This window comes from Miscanthus floridulus, chromosome 7 (assembly GCF_019320115.1).
Source record: "Miscanthus floridulus cultivar M001 chromosome 7, ASM1932011v1, whole genome shotgun sequence".
NCBI lineage: Eukaryota > Viridiplantae > Streptophyta > Magnoliopsida > Poales > Poaceae > Miscanthus > Miscanthus floridulus.
This window is the reverse complement of record NC_089586.1, coordinates 111,235,283-111,253,504: the sequence shown is the minus strand read 5'-3', so window position 1 is coordinate 111,253,504 and position 18,222 is coordinate 111,235,283. Positions and strand designations below refer to the sequence as shown.

The following is an 18,222-nucleotide window of genomic DNA, read 5'->3' as shown; positions in this document are numbered from 1 at the left end:
AAACAGAAGCTAACAGGGTGATTGCAGGCAAAACATGTACAGAAAAAACTATGCAATAGCCACTAACTACCTACTTAGATACACACAGATTAAGCAAGCAGTACTGCAGTACTGGTACAGTAATGTCCTCCGTGTGGACACACTAATTTGCAACTTGATCCAGAAGCCGAACTACGGCATAGGACTATAGCACTCTAAAGCGTGTATTCTAAGAGCAGTCCAATTCTGCAACTCACAACGCAGTAAATCACATGAAGTAAGCTATCTACCATGTAGGCTGTAGTGTTGTTGTACTAGTACTAACATCCGCAGAGCACACCCACAGCGACGGCAAAGTAAAACCGTGGTGATTGGTGATGCAGCGATCTGAACTGAAGATGGTAAACGGGAGGGACTGACCTTGGATGGTGCGGACGCCGGCGTCGAGGAGCTGCTGGGACCAGGAGGAGGAGGCGCGGATGTCGAGGGACCGGACCTCGCGGGCACCAAGGCGGAGCAGCTCGAGGCAGAGGGCAGCTCCGACGAAGCCCTGCCCGCCCGTCACGGCGAACCGCACGCCCTCGATCCCCTCGTTCGCGCTCAGATGCATCTTCTCGGCGGGGTACAGGTCGCCGGCGACCGACGATAACCTGGGCGGTCGCCCTCCTGCTACTCCTGCCTGACCCCGGAGCCGGGCGAAGCGTCGGCAGTTCAGCACGACCAAGACCAACTGGACGATGGAGTCTGGACTGTGAACTCGTGAGGTGGACGACTACGAATTCCCTCAGGCAGTACCTCAGGCGAATTTGCATTTTATTCATCGTCATCATCAGAATATCAGGTACCTCTAAAAAACAGAAAAATCAGAGGGGACGACTACTGAGTTTATAGATTGCTTAACCCGTTAGATTAGACTCACTAGTCACTACTGCACAAAAAAAAATAGTAACATGTAAAATGTGAAAAAAAAAGGTCCCACCGAGATTTGAACTCGGGTTACTGGATTCAGAGTCCAATGTCCTGACCACTAGACCATGGGACCTTTCATGTCCACTCTGCACAGACATTTTATTTATCGTAGTATGAAAGTTTTTTTGGAGATGGACTGAATCCAGGAATCCTTTGTTGACAATACTTGATTAGCACCTGCTAGTGAGATTGGGAGCGAACGTTGAAGGAGGATGAGCACGGCTAGGTACAGTAGACAATGGTATGAAGTTTGAACCATAAATTTCTCCATTGTTCCGATTAATTGTCCATACTTCGATTACCGCTTGGCGCAATCGTTTACCGCTCTCCAAGACAGTCGTGTGTAAAGTAGATCACAAAATAATTGTCCTTATTGTAGTGGAGTGGTGGATGTGACTTGGATTTTGAGAAAATCAAGTAGCTAGGGGATCTTGACATCGATGATAAAAAAGGTATCTTGCAATGTGGATTATATTACTAGATAGATTCGTTCCAAAATTACTTTTGAACAAATTCGTTACAAAATTATTAGGCACCCCAGCGTGTTGCATTTTTCACGGGGTAGGAAGCCATGGTATAGATGCCGCAAACACCCTCCGGCTTCCCGGTGCCCATCTTTATCCTGACGTAGCCTTGTTCTCCCCAGTTCTTGCCCCACGAGTTCTTCATGGTGATGTAGTTCTGGCCGTACGACGAGCCATATCCGACGGCCGTCAGTGCATGATCAAGCTCGTCGCTGCAGGCCCCGTCAAACACCCCCTGCAGCCAGCCAGACGAGGTACACATGTTATTCTCTTCTGTGAGACTGACAGCTAGTGACACCATCTGAAAGACTGAAACCACAGGCAGTCAATTTTGTTTACTCCTTTGTAGAACTGGAAGTCCCTGCTCCCCGCAGCTATGCCAACACTGACAGGCTGATGAGCCAACGCTTTCAGCAGGCTTATCTCGCTGTTCTCCGGGACATCCTCGTATCCAGTTATAGCGACGACATTGGCATAAGGCTAAACACGCCATAGCAAAGAATTAGAACTCTTGTTAGAACTGCTTCAATCCAGCCTACATATTAGGAGGATTTGTGTCTTGGGCGAACCTGTTTTTCTTTGCAGTAGCCTTCTTCCATGAGGTACGGGTAGTCGTCCTCGGCATGGATCCCCTGGCTCCCCATTATGTAAGCGAACGCGAAGTCCATGAGACCCCCTTCGCAGCCGTGATCAAACGTGGTATCGCAGTCCATCAGCTCCTGCTCTGAGAGTGATACCAGCTTGCCCGTCACAATCTGGTTGATCCCTTCAACCGCTGCCACTGACGAGAAGGCCCAGCAGCTCCCTGCAAGCATTTTTTTTTCACCTTGTTATCACGGTACCGTTGCACAGTAATATTCTTATGGAATCTGTACTAACAGTATGCTGAAAAGGATGGTGTGCATATATATTGTTCAGAAATGGAACTCACCGCATTTTCCTTGGTTCTTGACCGGCGTCACGGCTCCCTTGTACCTCCAGTCGACTGACCAGGGCAGGTTGGCTGCGGCCGCGTACCTGAACGTTGTCGGCGTACGTGTTTGTGCACCCATTCTTGACAATCCTTGCTTCAATCCCAGATAATTAGCCTTGAACTCTTCGTGAGCGATGTCGGCGAACTGGTTCAAGCCCAGCCAGTAGCTCCCGTTCTTCCTGTTTGTTTCTGCAATGTGCATCAGGTTCTGCTTGAATATCCCGTACCTCTTCAGCTTCTCCTTCGAGCTGGCGTAGATCTTGCTGTGCTTCACCGACCAGGATTTGAAGAGGTTAACAAGCCTGTTGGGCAATGCAATATCTTCCTGGGAGTATCCAACAACAGAGGGGTCTCGGTGGTGACTGGCAGAACAGGCTGCAAATGCTAGGAACAGGACGAGCACCGGGAGCTTGGGTTCCATGGCAAATGCCTGCTGCTGTTTCTTGTCATGGCATGTTCAGGATCCATGAACACCTTTATACTGCAAATATCTATGTTTCTTGCAAGTAATTCACTGCACCAGATTTGGCTCTTCTGGATGAAGCTTCTGAGGGCAGTGCCTTGCTTTAGCAGGAAGCTGTCGCTGCAGCCTTGCAGGTATGCCTCTGTTCCACAAGTTTCGTAGGAGAATGCTTTTCAGTGCTTCTCCAAAGTCTCAGATGACGTTTAAATCTTGGTTTTGGTAACATGATGCATTATAGTACGGGTATCTTATACTTGCAGCTCCGCACACCTGTTGGAGATAACTTGCTCGACCATGCGAAGCAGCAGCACGATGGCCTTTTTGAAGGATAGCTAAGCATCTTTTGCTCGTCTGCTCAAGTCATCACCAAACAGAAGAACCCCACACTATTTTATTCTCAACCAACTACCTTCTATCAATTTCGAGTTTGGTGACGAGATCCTAGATGTGCCAACTGACAAGCTCAAAGTCCTGGAAGCTTATACTCCGAACCAAGGACCAAAAAATGACCACTTTGATACTAGAACCTACGATCCGGCAGAATCAGCCCCCCCTTTGATACTAAAATCTACTATCCGGCGAAAATCAGCCTAAAAAATAGCTTGTTTTACAACAGCTCTGATAAGTAAGAGACGGAAGAGCAGGGTTAAAATGCAATTATGCTACATGCTCTTGCAATCTTGCTCTTCATACGCAGGCTATCAACATAAACCAATTGGCTCGATGCATCCATAGAACAGTAAAATTCAAGGCAGCCATGATTGCAATATGATGATCATTCATCCAATCTAATAGAAATTAAATTGGGTTGAAGCTCAGTTACATTGCACTATTTAGTTGTTCACAACAAAGCCCAGTACCTGAAGTCGATAAAATAGTACTCCAACAGGTCAGGAAAGAAGCACTGATCTCACGAACTTCAAACAGAAGTGAATATTGACAAATACACATCAGTCAACAACTGAGTATCCAATGCCTGATTTTATTATCAACTCACAGTGCTATTTATGGAACCTTCAGGTACTTAACTTACTCCACATCATTTGCTTTTCCAGGAACTGGAAACAAACTATTACATTTTGGAAAAGCAGGAGCAGCTCATCTCATAGTACAAGTTCAATCTGATGGGCATCCACGATTCAAGCACATCTACCAGTGTACACTCAGATCTGAAGAGCATCAACAATTGAGCCAGCAAGGCTCAGAACCTCAAATGGAGGTCTTTGGCCAATAGCTTTCACTGTGTGTGGGCATGAGTCCGTGATCCAGAAGTAAGCAAACTGGTCGCCTGGCCCAGCTGCGATCAACACATAATAAGCAACTAGAAGAAAAATTGGGACTTGCTAAGTTGGATGAACTGCCAATTACCAGAATTCGACGACATTGAAAGGTCCTTGTTTGGTTTTGGTAATTGAGTAACAACATAGGTGGACTAATTGTGTTTATGTGAGATACACAGGTGATTAGTCCACAGATACATGTGTGTGAGCAACATATGCAATGAAGGTGAAAATGGCTTGGAGATGTTGCAAAGCTCACACATGTGATGATGAAGGAGCTTAAATGCACATGAGACATGACATTGAGTCATGTGATCAAGGTGGAGAAGATCAAGACAAGACTTGGCTTGATGGACCGGTTGCAAGCGTGAAGGGCAAGTCGAAGGCTTTGGAGTGATGGACCGCGTGGCGGTGAAGCTTGAGCAAGACTTGGCGCCGATGGACGGTGGCAACGGTAAAGAGCAAGTAGAGTCAAGATCGATGAACCAATATGATCATGTGATGATATGAAGTGGATCATATCATTGTTGATCGTGTTGGTGCATGTGTTGCATCGACATTGAAGGAGATGGAATGGAATGCGCAAGGCAAAGGTATAACCTAGGGCATTTCATTTCACCGGTCATAGGTGTGTAGAGAAGTTTATGACCGGGTTTAGGATAGATGGCCGTACTATTAAGAGGGGCAAACTTGTTTGCATATCGGTCATCTAGTGCCACTCGAGTGATCTAACTTTGCATTGTCGCTAGGATCGAGTGGCGTGGCAAGTTGAGTGGCTAACATCCTTTGGGAAATGATTGTGAAAATGCTAACACACATACACATGGTGGTGTACACTTGGTGGTGTTGGCACATTTACAAAGGAGGTGGTGTTTGCAGGGGTGAGATGGGTTTGGGTCCCTCTCTCCCTCCCGCCTCACAAGCTCGGCGGGATTCGGCGCTTTCGGAAAAATGGAATGCCTATTTTCTATTACGCCGGATGCAAATTCTTGGTGGTTAGCACATTGGTGCAAGGGTGAAGAAGTTAGAAGTGAAAACGAGTTGGTCGCGAAGATGCCGGCGTCGGTCAACTGACCGGACGCTGGATCTGAATGCACCGGACGCTGGCAGGCTGCGTCCGGTCGCACTGACGTGGAGTTTAGCAGTAGCTGGAATGTGACCGGACGCTGGCTGCGTCCGATCGCGTTCGACCGGACGCGTCCGGTCATGCTCGGGAGCTTACTGGAAACGACCGGACGCTGAGGGTCCAGCGTCCGGTCAGTTGAAGCTGGAGCGTCCGGTCAGGTCAAGTGACCGTTGGAACCAGGACACGTGGTCGTCTGTGGGCGACCGGACGCTGAGGTCCAGCGTCCGGTCAACACGACCGGAGCGTCCGGTCGGCCCGACCGTTGCCCAGTGAAGGGGTAACGGCTAGTTTAGCCCTTGGGGCTATAAATAGAAGTGGCCCTCGGCCATGGCTGGTGTGGAGCACCTCAAGGGACTTAGTGTCCATGCTTGTGAGTGCTTGGGAGCCCTCCATCACACATATACTTGATAGTGATCATTCGATTGTGTGAGTGAGCGATTCTAGTGCGATTGCATCGTGAGGTTGCATCGAGTGGCACTAGGTGATCGAGTTGCAAGCCGGTGGTGCTTGTTACTCTTGGAGGTTGCCACCTCCTAGACGGCTTGGTGGTGGTCTCCGTCGAAGCCCGCAAGAAGCTTGTGCGGCGCTCCGGAGAAGTGCTTGTGAGGGGTACTTGTGCTCGCCCCGCGGGAGTCGCGAAGAGCAACTTTAGTAAAGCGTGTCATTGAGCTACCCTCACTCAAGGGGTAGGTTCTTGCGGCGCCCGACGTGCGGGCTTAGCGGGTGATGCTAATTAGCCGCCGAACCACCAAGTGAGCGGTCGACACAACGGGGACTAGCGTGTTGGCAAACACGTGAACCTCGGGAGAAAAATCATCGTGTCAACCTTGTTCTTCCCGTTGGTTTTGCGTTTACTTTCATATACATTAAGCTTGTGTTGTTGCTTTTGTAATTAGTTAGCTTGTGTAGCTTGCTAGTTACCTTCGTGCTTGTGTAGCATAGAAGTAGCTCCCTTACGTGGCTAATTTGTTTTGTGTAACCTTGTTAGTCACATTACTTAGTTTGTGTAGCTAAGTAATTGCGCTCTCTAATTTGGCATTGGTCGTCTTGTTATTGAGCCTTGCTAGTGAGCTCAGTTAGCTTTGTGCTTTTGCTTACTAGCAAGTGTAGGAGCTCCCTTGTTGCTTAAAGTACTAGCGGCATAGGTTTGTGTGACCTTGCTTCTAGAATTGGTTAGGAGAGCTCTAACTAGCCCGGCACCTTTGTTGCATAAGTGTTATCTTTGCAAGGTGCTAGTGAACATATATAGTGGGGTATAGTCTTGGCTAGACCGATAGTTCTAATTCCGCATTTGTATCGGTTAGCCAACGCAATTAAGTTTTAGAAAAGACTATTCACCCTCCTCTAGTCGCCATCTCGACCCTTCAGACATAAAACGTTCATATGAGCGCTTAGGGAACACAGCATGAGTCACATAAGCACTAACTTTTGCAGCGCCATGCGAAGCTAGAACTTTCTGCAAAAGAAGACAGATATTTTTATATATAAAAAAGTGACAGGTAATGTAAGCAGAATATGTGATTCTTTGGAGGAAACGAAGAATATATGCCACTAAAGTCCAACCCTGAGTTATTAACACTCAACATTTGTCAATTGACGGTATGATAAACTACAGTAGTACAGACAGTAAACCAGGTCTACCAACAAAGTGAGAGTTGAGAAGGACTGAAAAATTGGGCACAGGTTTGACAAAAGAAGGCACTAGTGTTTCTTTTAGCTTTTAACAGAACTCTTTGTTTATGTACTGGCAAATGTCCAATATGTGCATTAAGGATTATGTACTGACAAAAGAATTGCGCTCTCTAATTTGGCATTGGTCGTCTTGTTATTGAGCCTTGCTAGTGAGCTCAGTTAGCTTTGTGCTTTTGCTTACTAGCAAGTGTAGGAGCTCCCTTGTTGCTTAAAGTACTAGCGGCATAGGTTTGTGTGACCTTGCTTCTAGAATTGGTTAGGAGAGCTCTAACTAGCCCGGCACCTTTGTTGCATAAGTGTTATCTTTGCAAGGTGCTAGTGAACATATATAGTGGGGTATAGTCTTGGCTAGACCGATAGTTCTAATTCCGCATTTGTATCGGTTAGCCAACGCAATTAAGTTTTAGAAAAGACTATTCACCCTCCTCTAGTCGCCATCTCGACCCTTCAGACATAAAACGTTCATATGAGCGCTTAGGGAACACAGCATGAGTCACATAAGCACTAACTTTTGCAGCGCCATGCGAAGCTAGAACTTTCTGCAAAAGAAGACAGATATTTTTATATATAAAAAAGTGACAGGTAATGTAAGCAGAATATGTGATTCTTTGGAGGAAACGAAGAATATATGCCACTAAAGTCCAACCCTGAGTTATTAACACTCAACATTTGTCAATTGACGGTATGATAAACTACAGTAGTACAGACAGTAAACCAGGTCTACCAACAAAGTGAGAGTTGAGAAGGACTGAAAAATTGGGCACAGGTTTGACAAAAGAAGGCACTAGTGTTTCTTTTAGCTTTTAACAGAACTCTTTGTTTATGTACTGGCAAATGTCCAATATGTGCATTAAGGATTATGAACCCGCCCCCCCCCCCCCCCCCCCCCCCCCCCCCCCCCCACCCCACCCCAAAATAGCCTCTGCCATATTGAATATATGACACAGAATTTCTTTCCAAACTGAGTAAATGCTAAGACAACTAGGTATTTAAGCATTGCCATCTACTATCATGAAGAAGCAAAAGAATAACACATTCATCATACCTGGCATTCCCGAAGAGTTCCCCCAGATTGCACTAAATCATCAACAATAACAACATGACGGCCTTCAGGATTTCCTTCCTTTATACGAACTATTCTCTTGTCACCTTCACGAACCTTGTTACAGACTATCTATATACAATCAAACAGACCAACATGAAATCCATGACAAGAGAACACAAAAACTGGGGGATTCATGACAACACAAGGTATGCGAAACAAAAGATAGATATATCCAAGCAAGAAAAGGGAATCGCTGACCATTGGAAAGTGCTGCAACAGCTTGTGGAACCGCTTCCACGCTCCATCATCTGGAAAGGCAATGGTGATCTGCACGCAACATGCCATTGGTCAACTACAGTAGGAATTTATCCCCCCAAAAAAAAGTTTGTTCGCACAATAATGTATGCCACTACGCACATTTTCTGCGTCCGGGAGCTGGCGGAGGCGCTGCAGCAGGAGCGGGATCCCTGTCTCGAAGCATGGCAGGACGTCGTCCCCGAAGTAGAACCTCTCCTGGAGCGCGTGGATGTCGTAGATGACGACGCTGGTCGGCCCGCCGCGCGACTTAGGGATCATCGAGAGGATGCGCGCGAGGGTGAACGCGGTGGCGACATCGCCCTCCTCCTCAACGCGCTCGAAGGAGCCCGTGGGGAAGAAGGGTAGCACGAGCGTGAATGAGGCGATGAAGAGCTTGGGCAGCGCGAAGATGACAGAGATCTGCTCAAATATGACCGCCGGCGAGCTGAAGGAGGCCAGGAACGCCACGTGCTGCCCCCGGATGTCGTGGGCCTTGTTGATGAACAGGTTTGGGAACCCATCGTCGAAGCTCCTGGTGGTGCGGCGTCACAGAACTCGACGGATCAGCTTGCTCCACGAAATCGGTGAGGCGGGAAGAGGAAGAGGAGAGGAAGGGGAGGGTGGCGTACCGCCAGTTGATGGACTGGAGCTCGATGGCGTCGGAGCTGGCCGCGACCTTGAGGGCGAGCTCCTCGCATTCGGAGCAGTAGAAGAGGTGTATGTGCTTCTCGTGCTTCTTCGCCTTCTGCTTCGCGGTGGCGACGAACTCCATCGGTGGGTTTCGGCGGCGGCCGGGACAGGGGAACCAAAAAGAACGGCGCGGGGCGGGGCGGACTCTGCTTTGACGGAACAGTTGATGCCGGCTTTATTGAGACGCAAAGTGGGCAGCGCTGCGAATTTCTCCTTGATTTTTGGCTTTTCGGAGCCTAACCCTAGACCCCAGTCCCCAGCCGCGCAACAGAAACAAAGCGGCCCGCGATCTGAAAGATACGGCGAGGCGAAAAGTGGCGAAGAAGATAGCGATTTTTTCCGGTTTATAGACGGACGCGAAGGCACGGGCATATGCCGTATGCGACGCCGAGACGGATCGGCATGGAGCGCGCCGCCGGCTGAACGCGACGGCTACTTGCTCAAGGAGTCAAGGACGCGTTGCTTTTCTCCTCCATGGCCCTGCCATCATGAAGCACGCAGCCATCGTCATACCTCAAATACGCCATTAGGCCTTGTTTAGATCACCTCCAAATTTCAAGTTTTTTCACTCTCTCTCCATCATATCAATTTTTGGACACATGCATAGAGCATTAAATATAGGTAAAAAAAATAACTAATTACACAGTTTGGTTGTAAATCACGAGACGAATCTTTTGAGCATAGTTAGTTTATGATCGGACAAAGTTTGTCAAATACAAACAAAACGTGCTACAATATCCAGATTGCAAAAATTTACAATCTAAACAAGGCCTTACTCATAAAGTGATTTTCCTGTATATACGTCAAATACATCATTACTAAAGTGACTTTTTTTCTTGTATAGATAGAATGGTGTTTCCAGTGAAAAACATCATGACTCATGAGCATAAAGTGACTTTTTTTCATGTATAAAATGGTGTTTCCAGTGAAAGAAAAACGATATGCAAGATAGTAGGGTCAATCTAGTTAAATAGCAGTCAGACTTCAACTAACGATTTGGCAAGCATCAAAGAGTAAAAACTGAGACATGGGGCTGGTTTATTCCCCACTTGACTGGTGGGATGGTGATTTACAATAGCCTATCCTCCTGTGTATGTTGTACCCTTGGGCCAAAAACAATGAAGTAATCATAAGTTACAGGTATGTGGTTAATCCAGAAGCACTACAAAATTGAAACCTCGAAAAATAATAATGCCAAAACTTTTGCACAGCAACAATCCCTTCTTGCCGACAGGAATCTGATTCGTCTCTTCAACATCAACATGAAAGATCAAATTGATGGTCTTTCCAGTAGCATACTTCACCTCGCATGCAGCCTGGGCCGAGCCAAGGAGAGGGGAGAATTAGGGTTGCTCAGGTCTCAACTCACGATCTCATCGGATGTTGAATGGCTGGTTTCCAAGTTGAATTTAGGCTCACTGGGATACACAAAGACAGTCGCTGCTGAGGCTGAAGGAGTCAATGCAGCAGAATACCGCACCGAAGTCACTGTGATCTTTGGCAACTGCTGAGAGCCGGAACCAAGCGGTACAAGCTTATGACTAACAGTGTGCTCTAATTTCGGCAGAATGAAAGCAGCATGATTGTGAGCACCAGAAAAAACGAAATTCTGGGAATCAACAAGGGAGTACTTGATTTCCTGAAGCAAAGACGTTGAGTTGTGAATCTTCACATAGATAGTGAAAGGGATTCCAAGGATTGCATAGGGAGGGCACTCCATGCCCACAACAAGCGGCGGCTCCTCAATGCTGACCTCAGGTAATTGTTCTTTCATAATAATAAGCCTATCTTGATCCTCACCAAGGCTTGAATCTCTTGACCAATTCAGGCAAATTTCACCTAGATTGAAGTTTGTACTGATAGCCCGTGGATTGACCGAAAATATTCCTTTGTATTCCTCACTAGGAGCAACAACTCCATGACCATTGGAAATTCCACTGATCTGTTGCACTGAACAGAGCTGCTCTCCATCACCATCAGGTTGAATGGTCATTGAATGCAAACACAAAGGCACATCAGTGCAGTTTCTAGCAGTCACAATAAGCATGTTAGACTCATTCATAGCAAGAGAACATTTTTTATCATCACTTCCTAAGGACCTGATCCCTGATAGCAACAACGGTTCTCGCCTAAATGGTCTCAAAAACTGGTGACTAACTAATAAGGGGATCTGCCCTTCAATTTGCAAGCTTCTATGTACGTTAAGCCGGTGCAATGCTTCTTCTTCACTTGAGCCTAGGGAGTAACCAAGTGAAACATAAAGCATGACTGATTTTGCTCGATGCCATTTGATTTCTAATTTGCATGACCAGGAATCACCCACACTCAATGTGGGAACAGATACAACCCCAAATTCATACTGGATCTTTCTTATGCTATCAGCCTCTTCCTTTGACTCTTTATCCTCGGACACAGTTGAGACACCAAGAAGTTCAACATGATGACTTTCAGAGTCTTCTGCTTCCCTCGGACTCAACAACAGACCACCACCTCTGGCATCAATGAGGTTAATTTTCAGCTCACCAGAATGGACTGCACGCCCTTTTGACTCTATGGTCACTGGTACAGTAAATAACTCTCCAACTAAAGCAGGGCCAGCAGAATTTAAGACAAGGTCAACTTGAGCATCTGGCTCTTCAACTTGAATAAGTTTCTGTCCAGAAAAGGCAAGAGCAGTGTCCTTTGTGGGCAGTGTCTCCACTTGGTTCTCAAATTTCCATAATGGGAAGTCTTCCATGGAAGCAGGGCTTTCAGCGTGGCAGCAAATCACAAGGTGTTTGTTTATTGTCGCCTTCACAGACAAACATTCTAGCTTTCCACTGTGTCCTGCAGAACATACTCACAATGTTAGCTCCATTGTGGAATTAGTGGTAGGAAAGCTATCACAAAACACATATGTCAAGGAAAGTTTTGGCTCAAATGTTCGAGTACCAAGTAACAAATAGGCAAAGCCCTCTAAAATTACGCAAACTAAAAAAATAAAAGGAGCTATAACTGTGGTTTCAGCTTTCAAGATGGAACATCACATGACAATTCTTTATATGCTGCCTATTACTAAAAATTGGTATACCCATTTTTACCACAGCCAGATAACTAGCCAACATATCACATGACTGGTTCCTTCATAGCTTAATAGTTTGATTCTTTTTCCTAAAAAAATATTATTATTATGCAATTAATGTTAACCAATTTCTCTTTCTAACTGAAAATGTTAAGCATTTGTTTTCAACGGATTTTTTTCCCAACATTAGGCATATCAGTATGTGCATAAATCATATGGCATGCTAACAGTACATGTAAATGCTAAGAGTAAGAAGACACATAGATGGTAAGCGTTAAGCAATCGCAGCAGTTTCGGCTTAAGATGGCATATAACATGACAATTCTTTTGAGAGAATGCCACCTTTTACTCAAAATGGATGTATCCCATTTTTATCACAACTAGATAAGTAAGGGACATATCGCATGGCCAGTTCCTCAGTAGCTACTAATAGTTACTCTATTTCCGTCAACATTTTTCATTGTTATACAATAATGCTAAGTCTTTGTCCTCAGTATATGCATACATCATATCACATGTTCAAGTACTCCAAATATTAGCTCAGTTCTGCATGAAATCTATCATAAGGTGCAGCTCTAATTAATGCAGATGCTAGAAAGTTGGGAGGCCCCGTGCATGTATCCCTGGTCATTTCTCTCTTGTTTAAGTGGCGAGCTTTTTTTGCTGAGTGCCCGTGTGGCGGTGTGCATGGTGTGTGTCTGTGTGTGTTCTATTGAGCTTTGCCCCTTGGGAGATTGTAAGAGACCAGTTCTTTCTTTCCTATCTCTAATACAAAGCTGTGCAGACCTCCTGCGTGTTTGATAAAAATATAGATGATACACTTTTTTTATCATACATGTCACAGGATACATCAATAACACACTATGTATTTATCATGAATCCATAATATGCCATGGGTATGGAGCATGCTATTTTATTTTTAAGAAAAATCTCTCATTTGAGAATAACCTAAGGATTAGATCTTTCTCTTCAGTTGACATTATATTTACTTTCCCAGATTTCCTGGCTAGTGGTGATTTCCATAGAATTTTTATCCTTCCCTTGGCATGGCAATAACATCCCAAAAGAAATGGTTTTGGCTAAAATAAATCAAAATAATATTTTTGGGCTTTCTGATTTTCTTTAACGCTAAAATACATAAAGTATCTGGCTTTTGCTAATCCAGGTCCCCCACATGGAGTTCCTAGCTCATGTGTTACATCAAGGCCTTGTTTAGTTTGCAAAATTTTTGGCGAAATGGTACTGTAGCACTTTCGTTGTTATTTGGCAATTAGTATCCAATCATAGTCTAATTAGGCTTAAAAGATTCGTCTCGTGAATTTCGTCTAAACTGTGTAATTAGTTTTATTTTTTATTTATATTTAATGCTTCATGCATGCGTCCAAAGATTCGATGTGACGGGGAATCTTGAAAAATTTTGCAAAATGAAGTGCAACTAAACAGGCACCAAATACAGGGCCAGGCAACCAGCACAATTTAATTTACAATAGATGCTAACACAGTAACACGAGTGGATGAACACTTAATGAAATGAAGTATTGTCAAGGTTCCTGATCATGACAAGTATATATACCGATAGTACCTGATTTTACTTCATGTGTCAACCGCATCCATCTATTGGTGAAGAGTGTAAGAGAAGTATCTTGAACAACTTGGTCATGCAAATTTGAATCTGAAGGAGGAGAATCTTCCCGTGTAATATGTATCACAAAGTTACAGTCAGATTGATTGAACTGAACCTCCAACTGATCAACCACAACTGGAGAAGGAAGATGAGATAAGAGTGACACGCTGACAAGCAGAGGTGAACCAGGTTTTACAGATTGATCATGAAAAGCAACAGATGCAGTAAGCACCATTCTTAGCGGACTTATCTGATCAATATCAAGGTGAGTAACTTCTTCCATCGCATTATTAAATCCATCATCGGTTCCTTCTGATGACTGTTTTCTTTCTAAAACATTAATAACTTCCTGCTGTATATTCTCTCTCCTGGAAATGGTAGGGGAACCTGCAGGCCCACTCTTAATTTTTTTTTCTCGATTTTCCTCTCCACTACCAGAAAATAATGGTAATGCAGCCATCTCTAGAGAATAACTGATAAAATCCTTTGGAGAATTAAGTTTCATTGAGCACTCTCTCAAGTATCCTAGGTTCTCCCAGAGCAAAGTGGTCCAACCCTCTTGGCGGTATAGGCCAGCAACACTATCAAAAAGCTGTTTTGCATTGCTAAAATCCCCAGCTGCGTAATATTCTATGGCCATTCCACCGCTACAGGCAGAAGCCATTCTTGTAGCACCTAGGCTCTGAAATGATTCATAAGCTTTTCTGAACAATGCTATTATCTCATAAGAATCTTGAAACCTTTCAGCTTCTGACAAAGCATAGCTGGTGTATTCAGTATCAGAAAGGCTGCAACCAGATTGAGGTATAACTATTCATATTCATATTCGTATAAAGAATATGTTATAACTTTTTGAAAACAAGTATCAAGGAGCTTACGGTAGTATACTAACTGTATCTCCTTGCTCAAACAAGCGGACATATTGGCCAACATATACAGAAGGCATTACTGACTCAGGTACTCCATTAGCTTCTGTTGTAAGGTTAGCCATTGATGATGAGCATTCGATGGCATACCTCTTCTCTCTCAAGTAAGTTGCCGCTAACTGTCAGAAGAAAATGTATGAGAAGTCAATTGTTAGTGCAATCGAGTAAATGGAGTGTCTATCGTAGTGTTGTGCAAAGATGTAGGTTGAACCTGATAGTAGTATGCTGGCTGAAATTCCCACTCAGTCAATGCATTGTCTGCAGTGCCAAATCGAGGAGATAATGTATCTGGAATAGTTGTAGATGTTGTTTCTATCAGCTCACCAAAGACGAGGAACTGCCTGCTAAACCACTCCCAGTGAAGAAAAGCAACTTCTGGTGTTCCAACAACCCGTTCATAGCTTCTGATATGCTTACAGAACCATGTGATTGCTTCTACCACTTTCCTAGCATGAAGTAGCAAGGTTGATATCTTAAAGTGAAATTGCTCGGCAACTGCTTTTATCTCAACTAGGCGTTGGGTTGGAGGCAACCTTGTCGAAGTTCCAATCATCTAAATATAAGCACATTATTATCAATGGATGATGCAAAGCCAATAGAAATTGCTTAAGAAACAGTGGCGGATCAGCTAACAGTGAGCTTTTTTGGATTTATGATAGCCATAGTTTGTCTTTTATTTATGAGATAATTGATTCAGTATGCCACTTGTTGACTAAGGATAAGGGATGTGATCAGACCTCACGCAAAACATGAACACCTTCCTCATAGAACTTCAATGCTTCTGGCCAATCCCTTCTAAACTCCGCATAAATAGCAACCTGATGCATTAGAATAATGGAGCAAATGGATAGATCAGAACAAAGTGGGAAAGAGATTAATCAAATTACCAACCAAATGCGAACAAAATTATCTATGCTTCCATGCTTTTACACTGCACCTAGAATGATTAATAGCACTAAATTGAAGGAGAGAGAGGTCCTTACCTTGAAGCAGTACCGGATGCTCAGCTCGACAGAAGCAAAGTTTCTTTTCTCAATGCGAGCCTTTATCCTTCGCCCTTCCTCTTTATAGAATGCTGCACATAACTCCGCAAACACATTCTTCAATCTGCAGATACAGAATATTACAATCATCCACACCTCCAAAGAATTTGGCATAGAAAATGGTTAGGATTGTTCTACAAAGTGCAACAGTAAAAACACAGGAAAAGAAAAGTTACAGACTTGTTCAGAGATCTGTTCCATTCTGATTCATCGTGCTCAACCAACACAACCAAGTGCTTGGAATCGATTTCTGCACGTTTCCTCAAGGCAACAGTTACATCCTCACTCAGCTCATCTGCAAAAAATATTATTAGGTGCAACTTAAAACCCTCAACATAGTTGGCATCCAACTACCCAGAGATAATCAGTCTACTAGTCACTGCATAGAGAGAAGAGAAGACCAAAAATTATCGAAGTCGGTACTTACCACTAGCTTGATCCTGCACAAGGACCACCACTAATTTAGTGTTTTTCCCCTGAATTGCAGACCTGTGCGACAAACAAAAATTACTTGGCGTCAACTTCGGTTATACTAGCTACTGTCAATAAAGTGTGGGTGGTGCTTCCTAAGTCCCAAATGGTTGATAAGTTGTCCATTTTGCATCTTAAGACTCGTAACTAAATCTCTGACCGTGCAAAGTCAATTTGGGATCAACAACGCAGCGATTCAGATAACATACTTGAGGTTTTCGAGATCGGAGCAGGCCTGGAGCCACTGGGCGGGGTCGCCGGAGACCTGGTCGGCACGGAACAGCGCAGCGACGGTGACCGGGACGCGGGTGCGATGCTTAAGGAGCCAGTCCTTCTTGAGGATTCCCGCGGGGGGTTGCGGCGGTGCGAGAGGGTCGCGGGGCTTACCGCTGCGGGCCAGGATGGAGGCCTTGGCGAAGTCCGGGAGGGCCAGTGTGTTCATGGGCGGCTGCTGGGAGCTGAGTGCCGCCGAGATCGAGGGGTGCAGCTCTGGGCACCCCACGATGGACACGAGCGACACCGGCGGCGTCCGCAGCTCTTCCGGGTAGTCCTCCATGGCCGCCCCACGCGCGGCCGAGGTGAAGCTACCGGGCGAGTAGCTCTGCTGTGGATATGGGCGGCGCCGCGGCGGCGGTGATCGCCGTGGCCCGGGAGGCCGGGAGGATGGAAGAGTGCTCGGATCTGCGGTGCCTGTTTGGTTCGTTTCAGAGAAACAGGGACGAGTCTGCGTCAGCGAGGACGATGAAGTAAAAGCAAGACGCGTGTAATAATGAGTTCCCCATGGGTGTTTTCAGCAAAGATTGGAAGGACCTTGGTGTGATTTTAGAGAATTCCTTGGCTAAATAACTGAACTCGTGAAACATACAGATACACAGCGGTGTTAATGCACGTAGTACTGTGGTGAAAAGGGTATGGAGGAAAATGTGGACGAAGTGAACTTCACTTCGGAACACGCGTTTAACTTGTAAAAAAAATGTTAGGTTCACTTCGGAACACGCGTTTAACTTGTAAAAAAATGTTAGGTCCAGATGCTAATGGCAATCTATATGTGTTGGAGCATACTAGTATATGGTAATCTATATATGTTGAAGTATATTAGAGATTTAGAGTGGAGTTTAGTTTAATTTACACCTCAATCACTTCAACACATATGAATTAAAGGTGAATTCAACTATATCTAAACAAGCTCTCAGGCATGCTATAACTTTTATGTTTTTCTTAAAAGTTAGCTTTCTAACTAACTGTTAGGTCGAGATGGCAGACTAGAGAGGGTGAATAGTCCTTTCTAAAATTAATTACGTCGGCTAACCAAAACAAGTGCGGAATTAAAACTATTGGTCTATCCAAGACTACACCCCTCTATTTATATTCTTTAGCACCTTTCAAAGATACTAATTAAGCAACAAAGGTACTGGGCTAACTAGAGCGCACCTAACCAATTCTAGGAGCAAGGTCACACAAACCTATGTCACTAGTAAGCAATGAGGGAGCTCCTACACATGCTAGTAAGCAAAAGCACACAGACAACTAAGCTCACTAGCAATGCTCAATAACAAGGCAACCAATACCAAATTAGAGAGCACAAATACTTAGCTACACAAACTAAGCAAAGTGACTAACAAAGTTACACAAACCAAATTAGCTACGTAAGGGAGCTACTTCTATTCTACACAAGCAAGAAGGTAACTAGTGAGCTACACAAGCTAACTAATTACAAGAGCAACTACACAAGCACAATATATATAAAAGTAATCACAAGCTTATGTAAGGGGATTGTAAACCAACGGGAAGAACAAGGTTGACACGGTGATTTTCTCCCGAGGTTCACGTGCTTATCAACACACTACGTCCCCGTTGTGTCGACCGCTTATTTGATGGTTCGGTGGCTAATTGGCATCACCCGCCAAGCCCGCACGTCGGACACCGCAAGAACCTACCCCGAAAGTGAGGGTAGCTCAATGACACGCTCAACTAGAGTTGCTCTTCACGGCTTCCGCGGGGCGAGCTCAATACCCCTCACAAAGCTCTTCTCCGGAGCACCGCACAAGCTTCTTGCGGG

The 18,222-nt window shown here is 45.0% G+C and overlaps 3 protein-coding genes and 1 non-coding gene across 5 annotated transcripts; all 4 read right to left on the bottom strand.

Moving 5' to 3' along the window:
- Positions 1 to 949: 949 nt before the first annotated feature.
- Positions 950 to 1,021, bottom strand: TRNAQ-CUG (transfer RNA glutamine (anticodon CUG)). The gene has a single exon. It is a non-coding gene; the product is annotated as a tRNA-Gln (tRNA).
- Positions 1,022 to 1,386: 365 nt separating this feature from the next.
- On the bottom strand, positions 1,387 to 4,070 carry LOC136467569 (cysteine protease XCP1-like). Of its 2 annotated transcripts, XM_066466326.1 has the most exons (5): positions 3,179 to 4,070; positions 2,404 to 3,050; positions 2,042 to 2,277; positions 1,812 to 1,952; positions 1,387 to 1,707 (listed from the first exon to the last, which is right to left on the bottom strand). In XM_066466326.1, exons 2-5 carry the CDS (start codon positions 2,864 to 2,866, stop codon positions 1,477 to 1,479), a joined length of 1,071 nt encoding a protein of 356 aa, XP_066322423.1. In that variant the 5' UTR covers positions 2,867 to 3,050; positions 3,179 to 4,070; the 3' UTR covers positions 1,387 to 1,476. The 2 variants fall into 2 exon arrangements, with proteins under 2 accessions (XP_066322423.1, XP_066322422.1); XM_066466325.1 differs by having other exon boundaries at positions 2,404 to 4,070.
- Positions 4,064 to 9,317, bottom strand: LOC136467570 (ribose-phosphate pyrophosphokinase 4-like). Its single transcript, XM_066466327.1, has 5 exons — positions 8,978 to 9,317; positions 8,469 to 8,880; positions 8,310 to 8,378; positions 8,052 to 8,180; positions 4,064 to 7,545 (listed from the first exon to the last, which is right to left on the bottom strand). The coding sequence occupies exons 1-5, from the start codon at positions 9,118 to 9,120 to the stop codon at positions 7,420 to 7,422; spliced, it is 879 nt and encodes a 292-aa protein (XP_066322424.1). The 5' UTR covers positions 9,121 to 9,317; the 3' UTR covers positions 4,064 to 7,419.
- A 684-nt stretch (positions 9,318 to 10,001) lies between these two features.
- LOC136467568 (uncharacterized) lies at positions 10,002 to 16,885 on the bottom strand. Its single transcript, XM_066466324.1, has 9 exons — positions 16,373 to 16,885; positions 16,120 to 16,181; positions 15,873 to 15,987; positions 15,633 to 15,756; positions 15,387 to 15,467; positions 14,861 to 15,202; positions 14,602 to 14,768; positions 13,682 to 14,511; positions 10,002 to 11,864 (listed from the first exon to the last, which is right to left on the bottom strand). The coding sequence occupies exons 1-9, from the start codon at positions 16,717 to 16,719 to the stop codon at positions 10,399 to 10,401; spliced, it is 3,534 nt and encodes a 1,177-aa protein (XP_066322421.1). The 5' UTR covers positions 16,720 to 16,885; the 3' UTR covers positions 10,002 to 10,398.
- Positions 16,886 to 18,222: the final 1,337 nt, after the last annotated feature.